The sequence below is a fragment of the Castor canadensis genome, chromosome 13, assembly GCF_047511655.1.
Source record: "Castor canadensis chromosome 13, mCasCan1.hap1v2, whole genome shotgun sequence".
Lineage (NCBI taxonomy): Eukaryota > Metazoa > Chordata > Mammalia > Rodentia > Castoridae > Castor > Castor canadensis.
In genome coordinates, this window is record NC_133398.1 from 74,831,784 (window position 1) to 74,856,809 (window position 25,026).

At 34.9% G+C, this 25,026-nt stretch overlaps 1 protein-coding gene across 1 annotated transcript in view; it reads left to right on the plus strand.

Moving 5' to 3' along the window:
• The window catches only part of Tmc1 (transmembrane channel like 1), a 125,952-nt gene that overhangs the window by 15,863 nt on the left and 85,063 nt on the right, over positions 1–25,026 (plus strand). Inside the window, exons 4-5 of the mRNA XM_074052182.1 lie at positions 3,983–4,111; positions 23,895–23,985. Coding sequence (XP_073908283.1) covers positions 3,983–4,111; positions 23,895–23,985 — 220 coding nt within the window. The remainder of the gene's footprint in view (positions 1–3,982; positions 4,112–23,894; positions 23,986–25,026) is intronic.

Sequence of the window (25,026 nt, forward strand, 5' to 3'; positions counted from 1 at the left end):
AATCATATGAAAACTTTGTCAGGTAGAGAAGCTTAGCATTTTATTTCCTTTTAGAATAAAAACAATCCCACCTACTTTATGTTTAAGTTTCTACATTTCTCTCCTCTTCCTCTTTCTTTTCCTTTTTCCCAAGCTTCATCTGTTTCTTCAAATATCAAGACACCACACTTGCTTTAAATTTAACTCTGATATTTTTTACTTATATTTTCTTTTCAAGAAGCTTTATTCCTTTCAAAACAAAATGAAACCCAATTTTAATAAGTGCTATATTATGATTATTAGTACTATTATAATGTAGGAATATATCCTATTAGCAAAACTTATGGTATATGACAGTGGTGTTTCCTTGAGAAAATGTCACCAACAGACATATGTATGCTACATGTTGTATTCAAGAATTTGCTTTCCTTTTTCACTTATGCCTAGAACAATCATTCTAAACAGGACAAGGATTTCCCTGCTTTCCTTGTCCACTTAGGGTCCTCATGAAAATGTTCAACTCATAGGAAATAGGGCCATGTGAGTCAGCTGGGTCTTGTTCCTAGTATAGTGTGTCTCCTTAGCTGGCTCCATCTCATTTTAATTCTGAAAAGCTCTCTAGCCCCTACGTGTGACTCCCTACATTCCATCCTCCACATAGCCAAACTTCGTCTCCACAGATTTTATAAATTACATATTGTGGCCATACTTCGTACATCTATTCTAAATAGTACATAAATTATTTATGATGATTGATAGTTCTGATGAAAATTTTAGGGTCCATTTTCTATTGTTTATTTTGAAGATAAGAATCTTTTTTACTAAAAAAGAAAACTTATTAGCAAATATGTTCTGAAGAAAATTAGTAGACAAATCAGGGCACATTTATTTTGATCAACTAACTCAGGGTCTTTTTTGTTTAAATGTTCAAGTAATGCCTCTGGGAATTTCCCTTGCACTGACACACCATTTGAAATCAATTAAAACCGAAGTTGCAATGCTATCTTTGGAAACAGTTAAAAAATACTGCCTTGTTAGACATTTTAGAGCATTTCTAATAATATTACAGGCGTTCCCTGACCTAGTTTTAAGCAAATAAGGAATATATTCATAGTAGTGAGAAATTCAGCATACTATGCCTTCTTTTTCCTAACAACTGTTGCTTAATTAAGCTTAAGATAGAAAGCATACTTAGAAAAGCAGTTTTTCTATAATAATAATACTTTAATTACTTTCATATTTAAAGGTAACTTATCAGTCAATCTTGTACCCTGAAATACAACATGATTCTCCTGGGAGCAACCAACAATTAACAACAAAGTCTTTAAAAATATACCAGTCTGAGATCATTTAGTATAGGAAGAAATGTCCTTCCTATCATTGTTATAGTTTGGTATACTTTTATTTGAACACTGGTTTCAGGATGACAATCCAAGGTCATCCAGGAAAGTTCTGCACTTACACATCTCCACAATAAATATTTATTTAGATCCATAAACTCATAATATAGTAAGGGAAAAGCCATTTGGATGCAAGTTATTATGATAAAAGATTATATGAATATAATATAGTAATTAATATAATAAATATAATATAATCTTATTGTCTAAGAAGAAGTACCAATTGGTTTAAAGTTTCAGAGAAGTAAAGAAGTTAGTGAAGATATTTCCTGTGTTTTTTTTGAAATCACAGAATTTAAGCATATAAAGGATATAATTAATGTTAGAAAGATCTCTATTCAATGGTTTATGAAAATTGGCATTTAAAGAAATAAGCTTTGATACTATGATAAATACACATCGAATAGCTCATTCTTTATTTCTTCAGTGATAATGGGTTAAATGAGATGCTGTTTTATGTTTCTTGATTATGTTCTATGATTCTCAATGGGAGCTTGGTAATGTAATACTTTATTATTTTGGAAAGATTGACCAGTTAATGTCTTAGAATAGCAAATGATTCAGTCACCAATCTTAAACATTTTTTATTTTGTAATTGACCCCATTCTCTATTATTATTTTGGCAGTACTGGTGTATGAACTCAGGGCCTCATGCTTGCTAGTCAACTGCTCTACCACTTGAGACATGCCCCCAGCCCTTTTTGCTTTAGTTTTTTAGGTAGGATTTCACACTTTTGCCTGGACTGGCCTCAGACTGTGAGCCTCCTTATTCTATCTCAAGTAGCTGAGATTGCAGGCATGTGCCATTACACTTGGCTAATTGAAACTGCCATTTTTAGCAGTTTCTTGGCATGTAATTTTCTTTTAACTTTGTTAGTTTTCTTTGTTTTCAGCAAATAAAATCAACAAAATTTAGGTTTACATGTACATCTACATAGAAATAATTTAAATTATTTCTATTAAAACAAGGGTTTCCTTTCTAAGATAAGCCAATCTATGTATTATTCCAATGGCAAGTTAGAAAGAAACAACTGTGAATAAAGATGTAGTAAAAAGTATCCTCAAGTTGTTTGTTCCATGATTAGGTAGCACCGTAGAATTTTATATAATAAATACCTAACAATTAAAACAGAAATAACACAGTGGTAATCAGAATTGTATCTTAGTAGAGTTTACTAATAACTAGTACTTAATAGACTACAGGCATGAGGTTATTGAACATTGAAATTTGTTTCTGAGTAGCACTAAATAGTTTACAACTATTTAGTCAGTCAGGGGCGAGTGAGGAGAGAGACTCCATTAATTGAACAAAGAGAATTTAATAAGAGAATTATTAGGAGTTATAAATAATTATTTACTAGGCTATTGAAAAGGCAAACAGAGAACTACAGTATGATGATAGCAACTGTATGAAGCAGCTACCATCCAAGGACTGGAGGAAAGGATTGAATTGAAGTATAGAGTAGAAACCCAGGCAGCAGAAACTCAGATGTCTGCAAAGGGACTGATGCGCAAAGGTGCTGGCTCCTATGGAGGAGGTGGTGATGCTGGTTCTGCTAGTGCTGGCAGAACTAGCAGATTAGATTCACTAATAGTTATGAAATGGACCTTCAATTCCTGGAGTGAAGAAGTCTTGCTAAGGAGGATGTATCACATCAGGAAGCAAACAGCAAGCAGACAGGAAGCAGACAAGAAGCCGTAGGAAAGACTGAGTTCCTTCTTTGTAACTCCTATAGTCCAAGTATAAAATTGAGCCAATTGATAAATAAAAAATGTGACTTACAGAATCTTGGATTTACTAGCACAATATTAAGTATAAAAGAATGTGTTTGAAATTGAGACAATAGCTTGATAACTGAATCTATTACCAAAAAATTGATTTTCATAATATTAGTGTCACATTCCTCCATTTACAGCCATATAGTTCATGTTTAGATTTTGTTTTCTTAGAGCTCTATTTTTGTAATAGTAGGAACACAGAAAAGATACTTTTCAATTGCTCGAGAAATTAAATTTCTTTGAAGGTCTCTTCAAAGAATTTGCTTCCATCAAATATATTACAGGTTGAGTTTTATCAATTGAAGTTTTGAGTTTAATTAGCAGATCAGGTTACCTTTGAGAAATAAGTTTTTCATTTTCCTCATTTCTTTTTTCCCTCTTTCTCTTGAGACACAGCAAATTTAAAAACATTAAGGGCAGTTCAAAGACAGTTTTACCTTTAATTTATTTATTGAAAATAAAGTTTTTCAGTGAAATATGAATTGGTGAGGGAAGATGCACAAGGGAACAGAGAGGAGAGGGAAATTCTTGATAAATCTGTATTTCTTATTTTCATAGATTTTCTAGTTCTGACAGCTTGAGGCTAGAGACATAAAAGAACAATTTAGTGTGAGAATATCAGAATACAAGTACTACTGCTTAAATTTATAATAATTCCAGTAATCCTGCGTCAATGTTCAGATATAAATTCCAGTGCTTATGGGTCTTAGCACTGACTATTTGTAGTGAAGTTAAAAAAAAAAGTTTGAATATCTGATGTTAGTCTTTCTTACATTTTGAAGTCGAGCAAGGCTTAAACTTGTGTTTTGTTTTTTCTTCTAAAGAGAAGAAGAAGAAGAAATTGATGAGGCAGAATTGGAAAGATTAAAGGCAGAGTTAGATGAGAAGAAACAAACTATTGCTACTGTCAAATGCAAACCTTGGAAAATGGAGAAGAAAATTGAAGTTCTCAAGTATGTTGTCACTTTTCATATAAAGAAACACTTTCTCTGGATTGATCTCATGAATTCTGCCATTATTACCCATATACTTTAGATTACACTATATATGTATATATGTATATGTATATCACTTATATAAGGTACTCATGATATATAATGCTCAAAGTCATATATGCATACATGTACATATACATATATATTCCAATTCGCTAGGGAGACTGGATTAAGAATTATATAATGGAAATAATTATAATCAAATTCATTGTTTAGAGGTCTATAACCTCTGTGGTCATTTTAAATCATTTGTTCCTTAAACTGGTGATTCCTTAGTTTGACATATTTATTATTATATCTCTGAAAGAGATAATATATTTGAACTGTAGAAATTTGTGTGGTTGCACACTCCTGTTTCTCTGCAGACTTCCAGACTCAACTGATCTTTTCATGTGGTGGTTCTCATTACAACATAGGGAGGATGATAAGCCAACAGAAAAGCAAGTAGGATTTCAATTAAGGGTAATGCTAATAGCTATTCCCTGGTAACATGTTGCTGACCTAGTTTCAGTCTTATGTTAATTGCAGATGTGGATGTAAACATGCTCAGACCACACAGATTTATAGATTTCTCACATGTAAAATCAAAGGAGTATTCCTTTCTGGATAATGGGAGCATATTTGCTTCAGAGGATTACACTGTATTTACTTGCTCTGATGGTTGGACAAGACAGGCTGTGCAAAAGGGAACATGTCTGTGTTGATAGTTACATCTGTATTCCTCGATTTTGTCACAGATTTTTTTCACAAGCCATATTTCAAATAGTGATAAGTGTTCAAAACAATCCCCCCCCACCTTATTTCACCAATAACTCTGTTAAAACAATGTACTATAGTATGTTTGTCTCTGGTGATGAATAAAATAACTGAAGTAGCTAACAAGATAATTCTCATCTACAGTTGTAGCTCTGCAAGGGCTTGTGTGGTATTTAAGGAAATCATTCAGTTTCCTGGAGCCTTAGTTGCCTCAGATCCATTCTAAAAGGAAGCTATTCAAGATCTACCTTCTGTTCTGGGATCCAGCCATCATTTAAACACTTATAGCATTTTTGGAATAAGTTTTTTCCAAAAATAACTTTTGGAATAAGTTTTTTCTAAGTTGTAAAGGATGGCCTTCCCAGAAAACCTCTACAGCATCACACAATCATAGTCGGGGAGCTCCCTATGCATGGACATGTACACATCCACTGTGCATGAGGGCAAGGGTAAGCAGCGGTCCCTATTTCATGAAGCTACTAATTTCTGTGTACTCATGTGCGTTTACATGTACTCATGCATGTGTATGTCAGCCTGTGTTACTGAAATGCTTTTAATTTAATGAAATGATAATGATACTAACATAGGTTTAGCAGTATCTTTTACCTGGAAAAATAAAAATTTGTAGTCCTATGTTAGCCCCTAAAATTATATTGAAATATTATAGCCCGTGAAATCCCCAAACCTGTGAACTGCAGGTAACTGCACATAGAAAATTAAAAATTGGAAATTGATAATGTGAATGTTCAAATTATATAATTTGAAGGAGAGTAGCATGAAAGTATAGTAACAACCCCTTCCATAGACACATCTCTCTTGTCTACACCTCCCATTTAGGACTGTAGATAGGTATGGGCTTTAAACTTGAATTTGAATTTCAGATCATCCATTTAATGACTGTGCAAAATTGAGTGAGATGTGCAGTCATTCTGACCTCAGGTTCCTTGTGGAATTATATTTATTTGCAGGGTTATTAGAATCACAAATTAGGATAAGTCATATCAAACACTTAGCATGGTGCCCAAACACAGCAAATAGCTGAGATACACACTTATAGTTATTATTTCACCTGAGAACAGATTGATGATGCCTCATGAACCTGTGGTGTGACAGGAGAGATAGAGAGGGCTTAGGGCCTGGCAGAGAGCAAACCTAGGCACAGGTAGACCCCAGAAACCCTTGGGGGTGGTGGCACACTTGTAAGGAGCCTGTATTAATTGCTGGAGTTTGAGGTTCCGACAAAAGGAAATAGAGGCTATCTTGACAATTTGGCAAGGTCCAGGGTCAGACTGCTGTTAGATTTTCCAAAACTTATTCTTAGGGTAGTCTTGTGGTAGATTGCAGGGTCTGGGTGCTGGGGCCCAGAGTTTTTTAAAGTGTGAAAAAATGGGAATTGATGTGAAAAGAAAGGTAACACTAAACCTTGTACTAGGGCATAAGTTGAAAATAAGGCATAGGTAGTTTTTTTATTTGGCCTATACTTTTTTTTTATTCCTTTTCCTTTTTATTTTTTTTATAATTATTTTTCCCTTCGAGCAAAATAAACATCAAAATTGACCATTTTCACATTTTGTTTTTCTTAATACTAGTAATTTTTCTTTTATGTCTACCTTTTAAATGTGGGAGATTTTAAATTTAAAACATCCAGATGTCCAGCTTCTCATGGATAAGTGGATAGCTAGGTCCCACACTCCTACGTGAAAATAGCAGCTGGTACAGAAAAGAACTTCCCTTGTGAATAGGGCATTCACACTTCCCAAAGAATCCATACCACTTGTTTATTCTGCTTGGCTGGACCTTGTAGGCATTCAAATTTGCTACCTCCCACCAGGGCAGCTGGGGAGCAAGCTAGACATGTGAACAACAAAGCCAAAGTCAGCTCACAAATTTAGTCATCATAAATTTGGGACCAGAGAAGAAACAACTGTGGTTGTTCACCTGTTAGCAAGTCTCATTGTCTTGTTATGATTCGCTACAGTCTAAAGACATGGTTCCTGCTTTCTGGTTTCCCAACTCTCTGCACTTCAGGTGCCAACAGCCATGGCCAGACTCTTGCTGTTGGTTTCAGCCTCTGTGATGAAGTTTTTAATACTAAAGTGGCTGACCTCTCTCCCTTTGTAAGAGTTTGAATTCTGTATTGAGCTTCTCCCTCATGGATTCTATCACATTGTCAGGGCAAGAGGTCATCATTTTTTAGTACATGCAAGAAACCTTCCTTTGCTCTAGTCTTGCCAAGGTATGGGAGTCAGCCATCCTTCTCTCTATCCTTTGCTTCTTTCAGAGAAATCTACTCTGAGAGAGTGTTTCTAAATTTTAAATTATTCTCAGAACTATCTCCAGTCTCCAATCCTGCTAAGTCTATGGAATTCAAGACATTAGGTCAATATTATTTGGAAAATTTGTTTTGATCACAGATTTGGCTCTGTGTCTGGGTTCTAAGACTTCCCTTCTAGCTCTGGACTCGGAAAAACTTGTGAAATTTCTAAAACAGATTTTAGACAAGGTCAGTATTTCAAGACATGTTATAGAATAAAGTCTCACGAATGACAGCTTATAGTTCTGAGTATATTGCTAGCAATTCAAGTATCATTCACACATTTTTCAAGAACATCTAATACTAGAAACATGAGCATCCTTAGGGCTGAAGGTCAAAGGATAGTTCATAGGGCTGGGAATGTAGTTCAGTGGTAAAGTGCTGTAGTTCAGTGTAAAGCCCTGGGTTTAATTTCCTGAACCATAATAAACAAAAACAAGCAAGCAAAAAGATAGCTAATAGATGCAATTGCTACACAGACAAGAAGCTCGAGGAGATGGTTTTGAACCCATTTGAATTCTCAAACATAGCTCAGGAATTCGAGCTCAGCATTTTCTTTTCTTTTTTTAAATTTTTATTCTTTTATTATTCATATGTGCATACAATGCTTGGGTCATTTCTCCCCCCAGCCCCCACCCCCTCCCTTACTACACACTCCGCCCCCTCCCTCTCCCCCCCAGCCCCTCAATACCCAGCAGAAACTATTTTCCCCTCATCCCTAATTTTGTTGAAGAGAGAGTATAAGCAATAATAGGAAGGAACAAGGGTTTTTGCTAATTGAGATAAGGATAGCTATACAGGGAGTTGACTCACATTAATTTTCTGTGCATGTGTGTTACCTTCTAGGTTAATTCTTTTTGATCTAACCTTTTCTCTAGTTCCTGGTCCCCTTCTCCTGTTGGCCTCAGTTGCTTTTAAGGTATCTGCTTTGGTTTCTCTGCATTGAGGGCAACAAATGCTAACTAATTTTTTAGGTGTCTTACCTATCCTCACACCTCCCTTGTGTGCTCTCGCTTTTATCATGTACTCAAAGTCCAATCCCCTTGTTGTGTTTGCCCTTGATCTAATGTCCGCATATAAGGGAGAACATACGATTTTTGGTCTTTTGGGCCAGGCTAACCTCACTCAGAATGATGTTCTCCAATTCCATCCATTTAGCAGTGAATGATAACATTTCGTTCTTCTTCATGGCTGCATAAAATTCCATTGTGTATAGATACCACATTTTCTTGATCCATTCGTCAGTAGTGGGGCATCTTGGCTATTTCCATAACTTGGCTATTGTGAATAGTGTCGAGCTCAGCATTTTCAAGGCAGTGGATTTGGCTGTATAGAATTGAAAGGAAGCCACCTCTTTCCTTTCCACTATCACTGTGAGACAGTGCTCTTCATTGCATGATTTGATGTAAGTTCATGAAATTTCACATATACCTGTAGCCTGAAGTCTAGTAAATAAGAACTCTGGGTTGAGGGACAGGTGTGCTTGCCCCAAACTAAGAATGTCTGTTTTTAATTTTTTATTCTAAAAAGTCACTGATACAAGATTAGGATTGATTCTGCTGTGTTCAGCTCTGAGAAACAGAAAACGCCATTAAGAAGGACATTCTGATCTGGATAGTTTTCAGAATGGATGAGAGAATATGTATATTGTAGGCAGAGTGAAAGGGAAAGTGTTGTGTTTTTCCCATTCATCTGAAAGTCAATCCTTTTCATTTATTTGTTTATTTTAGTTACCTAACTTTAAAATATTTACCCGTGCCACTACTAAGAATATTCTGTTTTTAGGTTGCATATGGGCTTTACTCAGAAGTTGAATGGCTAAATCTTTCCTATCGTAAAAGGTGGCAGCACTAACCTTGTAGCAGCCACCAAAAGTGAAATAAAACACCTGGGTGGAAAATAACTGGTCTCTTTATTGCTCATCTTGAAACCTAAAACTTTTAACTATATCAGAACATTATATGTGGTAGAGTAAAAGCCCTTATGACTAAGACTAGCTAATCAAGCATCTTATTTTGTTATAGGACTATAGCTTGTGCTCTGAAAATTAAAAGACTGGACCCTGATATAAGATATATGGAACTTCAGTTCTCTGAGCTTCACTTTATTTATTTATAAAGCAAAAAGTTTGGATTGTGGTACCTGGTTTTTAAACTGTTGTTTTCCTTATCAAGTGGTTTGGCAAAATCAGTTTAGGGAAAGGAAGGCAAGCTAAGAGGGAGTACCACTTGGCCATTAGCCAGCTTCAAAAAACAGATCTACAGTGTCTGTCTTCTATACAAGGTGCTGCCATTAGAAGCATTCCTCTGAAGAAAGAATGCTTCTGTGGCTATTAAAATAAGAAACAGGCTTAAAAAGAGCAGCACTTAGCTGGATACTTAAAAATGTTTATTTTGAGCAGAGAATAATTCTAACATTTTGTGAATCCACAAATTAGGGTAGAGGAGTACTCCAAGTATAGTTTTTCATTGAATTGACTCTTGGAAATAAAGAAGTTAAAATTATTTATTTTGAGAGCAAAAAAAATTGCTTATTTAGCTATTATATTGACTGCTTTTATTTCTGAGCTTTGTAGCACCCTGACCCAGTATTTCTGGAAGTTGTCCATTGGCCGACTATGCCAAATAATTTATTAATGAGACACCTAGTAAAGCCAAGAAAGTTACCCTTAGGATTTAATTTACATTCACACAGGTGCTTGATAGTGTCAACTAGCCATTAGGATTGCCTTCCTCCTTGCTTAGTCTCCCTTCAACTTACCACATTTGTGCTTTTTATGTAAGTAAAGTTTATTTTTTTGCTTGAGGGGAAATAATATTGTTGTAGAGAAATGAGAACAGACCACCGTGTATTTCCTCTGCTGGAGCCATCTGGAAAAAAAACCTATCTTTTAGGTTTCCATCTTCACCTCTTCCTCTCCAGCTTCCTTGGAGTTTAACATTTTCATGAGCAACAATCATGGTTTGTGTGCTAATTGAGTAAGGCCTCTCCTTCATCTGACATTGTGAAGAAAGGAAAGATTACACACAAGAAGACTTTTATGCATGTGTGTCCACCCACTGACACATACATCAGCCACTTTTGGCCCTGTTATCCAATAGCTTAACTAAAATGTACGCCATCTGGGGTACAGTGCTTTTATTCATCTGAAGAACAGAGAGCCTGTAGGTAATAAATACACCTGAATTTGTCAGCAAAAATGTAACATTGACATCCAATTTTTCTGCTATTTAATAAATCCATACCATATGTCAAGTAGTATGTAGGCAAATTTCTTAACCTCTGTGTCTTGAGTTGTTGTGAGTAGGGATAAAAATAGTACTACTTCATAGAATTATTGGGAGAGTTACATCAACTAAAAGACATAAAAAACTTAAAATAGTACCTGGCACATAGCAATCATTTAATGCATGTCACTTTATTTACTATCACAATTTCATTGTCCCTCTCCAGATAAGTATTATTAATACGATTTTACATATAAGGAAACCAAATCTTTGAGAGGATTCGTAATTGCTTTGCACTATTTCATTTTTTAAATTGCACATAAATTTTCCTTTCAGAATAGATTTTGAGCTTCGCAGTACATGAAAATTATAGCTCTTTATTTTCTCAGGGCCTAGCAAAGTGCTCTGCACACCATAAGCATTCAATTAATTCAGTTAATGTTTCCTGTGTGTGTCTGTTCTTGTTGGACACTCATTCCCAAGACAAGAGAACCACTAACAAGATTGGACATTTAAGAAGACTGATGACTAGGTGAATAAAGGACAGTAGTGTGCTAGTTAAAAAACCTGATGTGTCGTGTTTGTCAGTTTCTATGGTGTAAATGCTTCCACTATAAACAATTTTCAAATTTATTATTAAAAATTTTTAAAAGATAAGGTCTTATTGGTTAGCATAGACTAGTGTTGAACTCATGATCTTGCCTTAGCCTCTCAAATGTTAGTATATGTGATAACGTCCAGCTTTATTATGATCAGTTTTGAGAACTGTCAATTTAAGAATAGCTTGAGAACCAGCTCACAGAATTCCAGAAAGATAATCAGTGGCTTATATGAGCTAATAAGAATCAACTCCACCATCCCTTTGGAGAATCTAGAAAGGCCATTTGATTAACTAAGGTAATGCTAGAGGGAACCAACATGGATTAATTGAGAGCAGAGGCTAAAGTAAGAGTTGTGTGTTATTTAATCTACAATCAATAGTGAAATGCTGCCTGTGGGAAGGACTAATATTATTCTATAATTTCAAGACTCCAGATAAAGGTCCAAAGTGCATTAATGACTTCTTATTTTACTTTAATGCCCTATAAAATGTATTTCATTTTATATTGTAGAATTTCCTCCCAAGTCTGTTAGCAGGCAAGCATAGTCCTTCTTTCTTTTATTTCCTCCTCTTTCTCTGTTCTTCTCTCTCTCTCTCCCTTTTCGGTAGTACAGGGTTTGAATTCAGGTGCGCTATTGTTTTAACTAGACTTCCAGCCCCACTTCTTGCTTTTTTAAAGTCTGTCTTCAGGAGGAAAATGTTTTATTCAAGAGATGTCAACTCCTGTTTGAAACCAGAACACTTAAAATTCATAGAAGAGTTTATCTGTCACTCTCTGCCTCACTACTGTCATTATAGTGAAATGTTATTAATTGTAACCAAACGGATATGCTCCTTCTATTAAGCAAGACCAATGTCCCTGGAAATTTTATGTCTCAGGATTTAACCTATTGATATCTGTTGTATTTTTGTGAATACTGAGCAAATTATTGTGGTTAGGTTTACTAATGCTTTTCCAAACAGTACTTTGAAATTCTCCTTTTAAGGATATTAAAGGGATCCAAATATAGAAACTGTTGCATTTTCCTTGGAACTTACATGTTTTAGAAACTTTTTAATTGTTAAGGAAGTCAGCTTTGGAATTTATGATAAATGTAATTTTGACTAACAAGAATTTTTCTCCTTTATTTGTTCCATGATTTAATCTTTTTGCATCAACTGTACCAAATGACCTGGAGATGTTCTTGTCTTCACCTTGGTTTGGCAGGCTTCTCAGGGGGTCCACATAGTTACTCTTTCTTTGTTCTCTATAATTGTATCTACAATTGAAAATTTAAACACATGGCTTAGTTAAATTAGCCTGAAGTTCTGTCCAGATGAACAATGGAAGGATTTTAACCATTCAAAAATGAGTCTAAAGCATGCTAATATCCAAGGATGCTGTCCAAGGTTCTTGCCAAATAATCTTATTCACTACTTGTCACAAGCATTCACTTATCCAAAATTTTAAAAAAATCTCAAACTTCAAGTAAACAAGATTTTTGGATGGTACAGTATAATAATAATCATAATAACAACCATAATAAGCACAGCACAGGAAATTTGCAAAGTTTTATGCCAGATAGAAAAAGGTGTGGTTACTATCATCTTTTTTTTGGTGTGGTGGATGGAACCAGGGGCATCAGACATGCTCAGCACATAGTCTATGACTGAGCTACATCCTAGCGCACTATCATCTTAATTGGACCTCTCTATACCGTATTTCCTACAGTATGATCCATCAGTGTATTACATATATATATATATATATATATATAATTAGACACAATGAATCAATTTTCTTAGCTTGTCAGAGCATTGTACTTATTGAAAATTTTTGATAACAGTAACTTACTGAACTTACAGTCTTTAACATTTTAGCTAGCAGTAACAGCAAATTTTCACAACTTTTATTAGACTATAAATATGTTATTTTTGAAAGGTGATTGAGAGAAAAAATGCATTAATTATCACTTAAAATTATCTGGGAATGCTTTTGAATATATTTGATATACTATATAAACAGGAAAGCAAATGTGTACCTGATAAGCACAAAATAAGAATAATTAGAGAAATGTGTCCTTGATGTTTTGGGAAAATGTCATCCAGATATCAGGTAAGGTACTTACCGTAAAGATAACCATTTGTTTTAACTACTTTGTAATAAGAGAACAATCAAGGTCTTTTTGGAGAATGTCCTTATGCAGATGATGAAGGAATGACAAGTGGTAAACTATTTTGGGGACATTGAAATAAGTTGTTGTTATAGGATGAAAATGGTTGCTTTATTAAAATGCATGTTCTAAAAGTAAAGGTTAGAAGAGAATAATATTAGAATAGTATAGTATTACATGAGTTAAGACAGAGGAATAGTTGTTTATTTCCAATATAATGTGTCTAATATTTTTTCTTCAGTCATGAAAATTAAAAATTTTTATATAAGTTAAATAACTTCTTTCAGATAGTTGTGTTAATGGTTTCTCTTTCTCTCTCTCTCGTGTGAGTTTGCATATACACTTGTACCTATATATGGTGAATATACACACATAGGCACTGCAATATCTACATAAAGATACTTGAGTCTTTGTATAATTTCATTTTTATATTTGTGCATACTTTTGTACTGCATTTCTAGACAGTGCTTGGATAGGTTAGAAGGAAGACCATGTAGAACACTGAAATACTAAGATTTCAAGTCAATTGGCAGAAAGACTAATTTACATAGGAACGTAGAGTGCTCATGGGTGGCTTCACCTAAGGATAGCTTCCTATGTGCATAGGACACTTCTCCATATCTGAGTTTATGTGTCAAGCAATCAGTTTTACCAGGTAGTGCTGATTATTTGCAAAGCTGACTGAACTGCCAAGACTTTAAATCATCATTTAAAATTTCTTGCCCACTCATGGATCAAAAGACAGAACACATAGTTCTAACAGAAAATGAAGGCTTTCTGTTGGAATAACTTAGATTTAGCACTCTTAAATATCATTGCATATTTTGAAAAAGATATTTCATAATGCTTAGAAATGTTTGAAAGGGCATGCCTGTGAAAACATAGGTACTATGAAGAAACATTCTACCAACTTTTGAAGCAGAATTGTTCTTCTCACTCAGAGGCAGCAGACTGAGAATTCTTCTGATTCACAGTATTTGGAATTCATTAAAATGTGTTTGATTAGAATGCACTGGAACCAAACAAAATTAGCACATTCTGCTTACCAAGCCATGTACATGGTCTTGGGAAGAGATGAAAGTGTATCTAAGAATATAGATCATGTGTGACTCATGGTGGAAATAGCTCCTTTGTTAGAGAAATTCCTGCAGACTGATGCCTGGAATGCCTTTCTCTGCCTACCCAAATTCTACTAGCTCCATAGCATCCAAATGAATTCTTATCTCATCCACAACTTATCTACAACGCTTGAGCCTCCATTGTCCTCTCCTTTTCATTTCTAGACTGTCTTTTGTTGCCAGGTAATGATTTTGTAGCCTATATCTCATTTTTCCTAGTATTTAAGCTGTAGATAACAGTCTGTACATTTCTTTTATTTCTGTCAAACACTTAATACATTGTTAAGAGTGTAACACACTCAGTAAATACCTTAGAAAACATCACTAAGTAAGAGGGAGAATGAAACAATGATTAAAATAAAACAAATTTGCATTTGACCAGAATTTTGGATGGGTCTTCATTGCAGTTTATGTACAGAATGTATATTGTCAGTGCTATCTACCTACTTCTGAGAATAATCTTCTTACTGTAAAAGAGAAGAACAAACACTACTCTTCTGCATCTCTTCAGTGACAAGAGCATTTGAGGTTAGGTCTTAGACTGAGCTTGTTTTCTTAATCTTGTGATTTTGATTTTTAAGATTCATTTGTGGCTGTAAGGCCACAGTTTCCTAAAATCTCATTTCTGTTCAAGCACCAGAGCAATAATAGTAGGCTGAGAAATTCCTTAGGGATATTGCCTACTTAGGGCAGTATGTAGAACCACACATTACCATTACCTGCAGGTATTAGTGCTGCTAATCATGCTAAATTGATTCATTAAGACAAAGGACAAAATAAATAAATGAAAAAAATAAAATCTTTGTCATAGAACTTAATAAGGTTATCCAGTTACCATTATAGAAAGTTTTAAAATGACAAAGAATTCATTATGGTAATTCAGTTGTACAATGTGTAGAGGTAGAAAGAAATCATTTTTCTTTCATCTTAGGTTTAGAGGTTGGAGCCCTGTAAGTTAGACTAGCAAAAAATCAAAAGCTTATTACCATGGGCATTATGCCTGCACATGGGACCACTAAGTGAAGAGTAACTCAGGAATGGTTTGAACTTGGGCTTATATAGCATTGTAATGAAAGAACAATATGCTTTCAGGGATGTAGGAAGACAAAGAAGAAGGGCTTGACTTTCTAGAGTGGCAAATTGAGGAAAGGCAAATATATTGGGGAACTATTTGAAGATGAGGAGTAGATAGTAAGGTTTATTATGGAGTTTCCTCTGATGCCCTTTCTGAACTAATAAGAGTGACTTTCTTGGTGGAGAAAGGAGGAGGGGACACCTTTATATTCTGCTTTTAGGCAAATAGGAATGTAGAGAACTTTTCTTATATTTGCTTCTTCTCAGTTGCCTTTAGCTCAAAGTGATCCTTATGCCATATTCCTGACATATTTTTGGCTTATTTTTCTGGAATACAGCACATAATATTTAAGTGACATAAATCGGGGTATCATAGCTACTACCTTCCAATTGTCTCTGCTAAGAGTACAAACTTAAAAGTTGTTGGTGTCTTCCATGGAGAAAGTCAGTTTGTGCTGTGAGCAATATTTTAAAACTCAGCACAAGTTTTTTTTTATTTTTTGAAATCTGTATGGTTTTTTCCTCACCGCTGCTACTATAACACAAAATAATTTTTAGAGCTTGTGGAGTGGTTTAAGTGGTAGAATGCCTGGCTAGAGTGCATGAGGCCCTGAGTTCAAACCTCAGCACTACCAAAAAAAAAAGATTTTTTTAAAAGCTTAAATTGAATTTTAAATCAATCAGATACAGAGAGGAGTTAGGAAAAAACTTAATTAGTAGGTAGTGAGAGGATCTAGTATTTTTTATTTGTTTTAATTTATTAAACCACTAAGTCCCAACAGTTTTATTCCTCTCTTGATTTATCAAAAATTACCTTGGGATACTTCAAGGGATATTCCTTAGAATATTCCTTAGGGAATAATTAAAATGTGTTTGAGTTTTTATCTGACATTTAAACCAGTCATTAAAATTAACATTGTTTAAAACCCTTTGGGAGCAAAGAAGTCATCCTAAATCTGAAGTATTTCTGTAACTTTGAATTTCATACAAATTTGACCTGCCCAAATTTTGTTTTAGTTACTCACCAGTATAAGTGTCTGACTTTAACACATCTCCATGAGCGACATCAGGACTGTGAAAAATTGCCTTAAGAACTCATTGTATACTGGTCACTGGAATGTTTGTTGATGAAAAAAATTTAGAGGCCTTGGTAGTCTAATATAGATATCATCTGTGGAATGGTGTTATCTAAAGGAAATACACTGAAATAAGCTGGACATACAAGTTAAGATGCTTGGATGCATATCTAAGGTTTATTTTTGCTGCTTTAGAGATGTGAGAGAAAGAGTGAGTTAAAGACATGAAAATTAAAGTTATTAACAAAGGCAATTAACAAACACCAGAATATGTTGACCACTGGCAATCTGGTGGTTTCATTAAAACAGTTGCATATGATATGCTAGCTTTTAGCTCAACTCTCTGATGATTGCCTGAGCAACATAAGGACCTTTTAAATGTCATAGTCCCAGCAAGTGAAACTGGTTTGCTTCCATATTTTGCCCCTGATATGTTGCACATTGGAATCATTTGGGGAACTTAAAAAAATATTAATGCCTGTATCTTACTTCTAGAGGTTGTGTCTTAAATGATCTAGGAATGGGAAGACTTAAGTTTTGGAATTGTTTAAAGATCAGTGATGATCCCAAGGTGCAGGCACTTAGGAACCTTGTCTCAGTTGTCATCCAGTCTTCTCACTGATGTTAATTCACTCAGTTAGAAGTACTGAAATTCACTTTTGTGCCATTTGTTCTATTAAGTACTAGGAAATTAGAAGAACTGTTGACAATCATAGTTACTATTTATAGTGCTCTTGGTATTTGCCATGGACTGAGCCAAACACATCACATACTTTATTTCCTTTACTGTATATGAAAGCTCGCTAGAGTAGCAACATTGTCATTTCCATTTTATAGATGAAGTGACTAAGCATTGTAGCCCTTACAACAATTACCATCAGCATCCTCTTTAAAATAATATGTGATTTGAATAAATATTTTCAGTACTAGGAAGATTTTAAATGAACATTCAAGACTAATTATGGAGTTATATCATCTAGAAAGTCTATGATCCTTATTTTCCATCTCTGTATAGTAGAATAGTTTTTTGCCTCTGTAACTCTCTTTCAGTTACTCAGAAGTGTTTCAGGAAAAGTTAAAGTTCTTTGGGCTATTGGTTAATTCTTTTTTAAGTGGTAGTGCTTATTGGAAAAACATCTTTCATTCTTCTGATTTTTATACTTGGAAGTGTTTATGAGTACAAGTTTTGATTTCAGTTGCCCTAAACACCAGTTTTGAAATGGCTTTTATTTACTAGAGCAATAAATTGATTGCTCAATCATACTATCAAACTGAAAACAAGAGGAAAGGAAAGTCAACTTAACCTAACCCAAAGGGGAACACACTTCCTGGGATTAGAATGTGTCAGAAGCAGGATAGCATGTCCTAGCTCTTCTGTGTAGGCCGGGTTGTATCGTGTGTTGGGGTAAATTATCTATTTTGTAAGTTAGGCCAAAGTGTGCTCCTTCAACTAACTGTGAAAGCATCTTGAAAGCCCATGGAACATTATTATTCTAATTACCAACACAGGGCTGATAAATGAATGATGAGGCCAGGTATTATTGTCATTAAATAGACCTCACTCAATTATTTATTCTTGGGTCTGGTGTTACATACAGCTCAGAGAGTGGTGCATATTGTACCAGGGCTTGTTTGAAGTCCAAGATCCAGGGACCAGATTACAGTCTTGGCAGGCAACTTTTCTTGAATTCATTTCAAGGGGATGACACAAATTTTTCAGTCAGACGTTTGGATGGTATAGGGCCAATAGATAGCCAAAGTTTAACCACAAAGGCCTATTTCACTTTAGCCATGAAGTGAAATTTCTTTTCAGATAAACACAAATGGGTAGAAAAATGGATTAACTATAGGAAAAATCTATTTTATTGCTTTTTAGGTTTCTAATGACATTTATTTTCTTACTTTCTGGTATCTGTCATGGGCATTTTAGCATGAGGGATATTGGTCAATATTTACATCCATATTGTATATCTTCTTTTTGTACCTTGTTTCTTATTGCCCAAGGAAAGATGTTGCTTTCTGGTTAAGAAATTTGTTGTCAGGGAGAGTGGAATTGTATGATATTTGTTTCCTTCCATCCTGAAATCTTGCCAATTTATTGCCAAGACCAGTCCTGAAATAGTGTTAAGGCATGTTGTTTCAGTGAGTCACTGACCTGTCCAGTCCCATGTCACTTATCCTGGGCGTGCAAGCTTTAAGAGTACTTCTTTATATTCTGCAAGCATTAGATTTAGGGTGCTAAGTAGGTCTACTTGCTGAACAATCTTCTTTAGCTCATCCTGTAGCCTTTGGCTCTATTGTAAAAAGCATCCTCAAGATTTTGGGTAAGTTGAGTTTAGCAGTCATTCTGGCCAGAGTGGGCAGTTGGGAGTAGGGAGTAGCTAAGATTATTGCTCAAGGACCTCTTTGGTTTAAAATGTGTGTGTATATCTTAGAGAATGGAGAGGGGACAGAACATTAGGGAAAGAATAAATTCATATTCAAGCTTATGTAATAAAGAGTAGTTTGGACTTTTGTCTGAAAACCATTCAGGATAGGCATATTGAGGGTGGGGTAGGATAAGAATTGAAAGAAAAATTTGAAACTATACCTAGAGTAAGGGAAAACTACTACCACTTGAAAAGACAAACAATAAAAACTGGTTTATATTATTTAAAGGAAAATTATGTTTATAATAACTAACAAAAACCTTATTAATGCCATGTAAGTAGTGTTCTATATTATTAAATGAATTAGGAATTAATTTTGTGGTGATTTTAATTTGATTATAACACTGATTTCTTTCTCTCACATTTTGCTGGCTTGATGTTCATCACCTCACAAAATTAGCATAATTATCTGTTCACAAAATTAAAAATCTTGGCAGAAATATGGAGAAGAATAGTTATTTATTATACTTCTGACTGCTTAGGAAAGTAATCATACTTTTTAAATGGTCATTTACCTAGAAAGTGATATAACCCTAATAGGTTAGATTGAATGTCATTTATATTAAATGCTAGGTATCTACATTAGTAGATATGCCCATTAAATGGGCTCTTTTTACATTTGAAAAACAAATTTTGATTTTACTACCAAGAAGAATTTTTTGTGTGTGTGGCACTGGCGTTTGAACTCAGGGGTTGTGCTTACTAGGCAAGTGCTCTACCGCTTACGCCACACCCAGATTCCTAAGAATTTTTTGATTCTCTATATGTGTTCATTATAATAGAGACTGATGTCATAACGCTGATGAATACTTGGTTTTATTATTTTTTAAAATTCTTAATGCCAAATAATTGAACTAAAGTCCATTCTTCCATAATACAAGATATGAGTCCCTAAAACAGTCACTTCACTATGCAAAATTGGACAACAAAACCCCCAAGATTTATAGGAAAATGGGGATGGGGTACAGTATTTATGAACATCATTAGTGACACATTAAAAATATAAGAATTTAAGAAAAGTGGCAGTAGCAACTCAACACAGGTTAGTGGTGAAGAAATACATGAATACTACAGCAAATATGACAATTCAGTTTGAAAAAGAAGTTTATTTGTGAAAGATGTCTTCAAAAGAATTGCAGCTAACAAGTTATTGTGAAGTCTGGAAGGAGGGTTATTGTGACACCAGCTGTAACTTGGTGTGGCATTTCTAACCTATATGGGAAAGTGAGGCAGCTAGTAGATGAGTACATTTTGTGCATTCCTGTGCTGCTTGGTTTAGCTGAGGGTAGCTTGTGCATTTACCTAGTGTTTCTTGTGGATAAAATCACACACAAGGAAACCTCAAATCCATGTCATGCTCCAAATCATTCTGTAATATGTCAATTACGTTAGAACAAATTTGAGGTTTTAAAAGAAGCATTACAGTAGAAGTAACTGTGCAATAATCCCTTTAATACTTGTATAGCTGCTTCTCACCTATTCTTGCCACCCTCTTGACAAGTAGGGAAGCAATTGTTGGACCATTTGTTTGTTAAGATATCCTGACCTTTTTAAAGTCATGCAGTAATGGAGAACCTGTGTCACACCCTGCTCAGCTCTGTGTGAATCCTGGGTAAGTGTGAATTATGGGTACATAAAGCATTAAAAATGTGGGAGAGGTCACAAAGACAAATGACAGAGGCTGCTTGAAACTGAGATCACTTGATCTTCATTTTTAGAGATCTCAGCTCAACATTTTATGAAGTGTCTACTACATGCCATCCTCTCTCTGGTCTTATCACCTCTGAAATGCATAGTTAATGCTTAAATAAGATGTTTTCTTCTTTGCATGGATCTAAAAACTCAGCCACGAGAACTCAGTTTATAATTTTGACATGGCTTTATTGAACATTTGCAAATTAGTGGAATATTTTAGAAATTATTTTTCAGTTTATCTTCTCTGCCATGAGGTCAGGTCAAATGTCAGGGTGCTTGATAAAAAGGCCAGTCTAGTGACTCTTGCCATTTCTACATTTCTAAGAAATTTTCATTTGAATTTCAGAGAAGATTAATGATGAAGGTTCAATCTAAAACCTGGGAATAACTTTGCTCTCAAGCATTAATTAATGTGGCAAATTCAATTGTTAGATACTCCCCATGTTACACCATCAGCTCCATTTCCAAAAGTTTACATTTTTTAAGAACCTCGTATAGTCAAGGCCAATGCCATGGGGAGTGAAAAGGATGAGGTATTGTCCTTGCTATAAAGGGACTGCTTTTGAGGTTTTGTTTGATGGCTGAAGAGAGCTTGTGTAGTATGCCAGACTTGGTTGGACACATGTCCACAGGTGAGTAAGAAGGCAACAATTCCTGGTGTCAGATAAATCAGTAAGTGTGTTTGTTGATTTTTGGTGGGTTTTTTTCTTTAATAGTACTGGGGTTTGAACTCAGGGTGTCATGCTTGCTAGGCAGGGGCTCTACCACTTGAGCCATTCCACCAGCCCATGTGTGTTGTGTTTGGTCACCGTGAGATGTAAAATACTGCGTTTAATGTGAATATTAAATAATATCTTTTTAAAAAATTTATTATCACATTGTTGTTATACTGAAGGTACATTGTAACATTTACAAATGTCTTATAATATATCGTAGTTGAATTTACCCCCTCCATCATTGTCTGTTACTCCTCCCCCCAATTCCTGGAATAGTTTCATAATGTCTCATTTTTCCATTTTCATACAGAATATTTCCATTGCACTTACCCTCTTACATCCTTTCCTTATATCCTCTCCCCTCCCACTGGTACCAATCCTTAGACTGGACCTATTTTACCTTTCTGTTCTCTGTTTTTGAAAAAAGGCATTTTTGTTTGTTTAAGGTAACTATACAGAGATTTTCATTGTGACATTTCTACATTTATATGTACTATAACCCGAATTGGTTCATCCCCTCTACTTTTCTGCTTTCTACCTTAGTCCCCTTCTTACGGTGGTATCAAAAGGTTTAAAAATTCTATGTTCATTCTTGTTTGGAAAGCCTTACACAGAAATCCTTCATTAACCTTTATCTTTTAAGGCTTACTTTGTGTGCTAATAAGTTTATTTATATTGAGGAAGGGCTTGTCTGTAAAACCATACATTCCAGGGACAATCCAACTGAGCATAGCATTGTACCTGAGGAGCTACAATCAGATTTTGAGTTGTCCTTCAATATGGTGATTGAGGCATCCTTCCATTAGGTGGAGCATATGTTCTCTAGCCCCTCAGTGAAACGGAGCTAGAGAAAATTCTTTTCATCAAACATACAACAAAAAAATGACTATTTTAGGGCTGATAAAAGTAATTACCATAAACAGCCAACATTTATTTCTCATAGTTCTGGAGGCTGGAAGTTTAAGACCAAGGCATCAACATAGATGGGTTCTGGTGAGGGCTCTTTTCCAGGTTTCTTGCATCTTCACATGGTGAAAAGAGAGTTTGCTAGCTTTGTGGACTCTGCTGTCTTGACCCTCATGACCTAATTACTCGCACTGCATAATGACATCTCAGTCAACGATAGACTACATATACAATGGCAGTCCCATATGATGACATGGCCTAGTGGTACCATACTGTCTTTGTCTGTATAAATGTCCTCTGTGATATTTTCACAAAGACAAAATTGTCCAGCAATACATTTCTCAGCACACATTCCTTCAGAATGTGTCTAGGTCCAAATATTTCCTTGCTGCTAAACAATGCATGACTATAACTTCTAAAGTCCCCAACTCTACATACTAGTAGTTTGGGAATTAGATTTCAGCATATGAAATTTGGGGGACATTCAATTCACAACAAGGACCAAACAACCTTATATGAATTGTGATATGTTCTATTATATTTTTAAATGAATTAATGTTTTCTTTTTAACAGGCAGTAATATAAGTTTATAAATGTATAAATATTTGGGATGTCAAGGTTGGGATTTAGAGTCCTTTCTGAGCTACATTAGCGGTATACACTATAATCAGCTACTTGCAGGAGGCTGTGGCAGGAGGATTGCAAGTTTGAGGCCAGCTTGGCAAAGTTAACAATATCAAAATCAAAATACAAACAAAATGGTTAGGGGAAGGTTGGGGTGTGTCTCAAGTGGTAGAATGCTTGCCTAGCATGGGTGAGCCCTGGATTTGATCTCCAGTACCACACAAAAAGCCACCCCCCATTTTTGTGGTATTAGGGTTTGAACTCAGGGCCTACACCTTGAACCACTCCACAAGCCCTTTTTTTGTGATGGGTTTTTTGAGATAGGATCTCATGAACTATTTGCCTGGGCTGGCTTAGAACTGCGATCCTCCTGAACTCTGCCTCCTGAGCAGCTAGGATTATAGGCATGAGCCACTGGCTCCAGGCTCAAAAATCCCTTTTTGAATGTGAGAACAAAAATAATTCTTTCCGTTCCTTCTCTTTCTTCAACTGCATTTACTTTATAGTATGATTTTTTTTGTTTGTTTTAAGTCATAATTGCTTTTATGAGATTAAATACCAGGTCAGTAATTGTGTTCTATGTCAGTTTGCCCTAAACTCTGCTCTTTTTTTAAGGAATTCTTTAAAAAGAAGAAAAAAAAGTTTTGTTTTTTTTTTCTTACCATTTGAGCCACTCTACCAGCTCTAAAAGAAGTATTTTAAAATAAACATTCTGATTGCCAGACTCTGACATAAACTTCAGATTCAATTTTATATGTGATAGAAATGAGAAGAACTAGGGTTCTCTATTTTGACATTTAGTATAAATTCCTTAATTTTTGATGACTCTGGAAGATTAATAAGTGAGACTAAAATATCTTATTTTTCCTGGTCAGAGTTTAAAGATGCATTCAAAGTCTCTAGGTTGTAAAATACAGCTTAGGTTAATTTGTGAAGTGTCTAGAGGGTCTAGAAGAAGTACAATGCAGACCTAATAAAATTGTTTTCCACCCCTAAACTCTATTAACCACAATCCACTTCCATTGACTTCTTATTTTGTTTCATTTTCTCAGGGAAGCAAAAAAATTTGTGAGTGAAAATGAAGGGGCGCTTGGGAAAGGAAAAGGAAAGCAGTGGTTTGCATTTAAGATGATGATGGCCAAGGTAAGCATGTGCATTCTTCAGTCTGCTTTATACCATACTGACCCCAAGGGAGAGAACACTTTCATTCTGAGCAGGTGAAAAACAATCTTTAAACAGTCTTTACAAGCAATCACATTGTTTGTGTGCATAAAGCACAAATGAGTAAGTATATACACAGAATATCTGTGGCATTAACATTTGTGGAGGGCAGATAAAAAATTAACCATAGAGAAATGAAACTATAAACAAAAAGCTGAGGGCTTGGGGCATGGCTGAAGTGGTAAAGCACTTGCCCAGCCAGTAGGAGGCCCTGAGTTCAAACCCCAGTACCACGAAAATAATAATAATAAGTTGAGAAATACTAATTTGTAGAAAAAGACTTATCGTATCATTTTATCAGTTCCAAATGTAAAAGACTGTGTGCCCTTTGTATTTTTATATTCTCGAAGTTAAGGCATTTTGTCAAGGTCTCTTTTTCTAAATGTCTACAAGTTGTAGGATCATATATCTTTTCTCTATCAGAAACCTCTACCATATATTGGATAGAAAATAAGAAAAAAAATAATGGCGTACTGACACAAATACAGATTTGGGGAAATACAGAAAAGAAACTAACATTTATACAAATAGCAGAATTCTTCTATTAAGACATTTAATTCTCATAATAAAGTGTGTACATAGGTTTTATTCTTTCTTTATAAATGTTATACCAACTGTAAACTAGATGTAGTTTATGAAGATAGTTTGTGAATAAAGTTCATAGTTTTAAATTTTCATATATATATGCACACACATACTTGATAAATTTTTTTAGCAGTACTGGTACAGGGTCTGAATTGCGAGGGCAGGCACTCTACCACCTGAGTCCCTCCACACGATAGATTAATTTTATTTACTTTTTATAATTTAAATAAATGGAGTCACATAGTGTTTAGAGTTAATTTCTGGCTTCTTTGTTACATGATCAACCTCATGAGATAGACACATCCATGCTGTGATGGGAGTTGCCATTAATTTTTTTTTTCTGTTGTATTACATTATGCAAAGATGCAACAATTTATT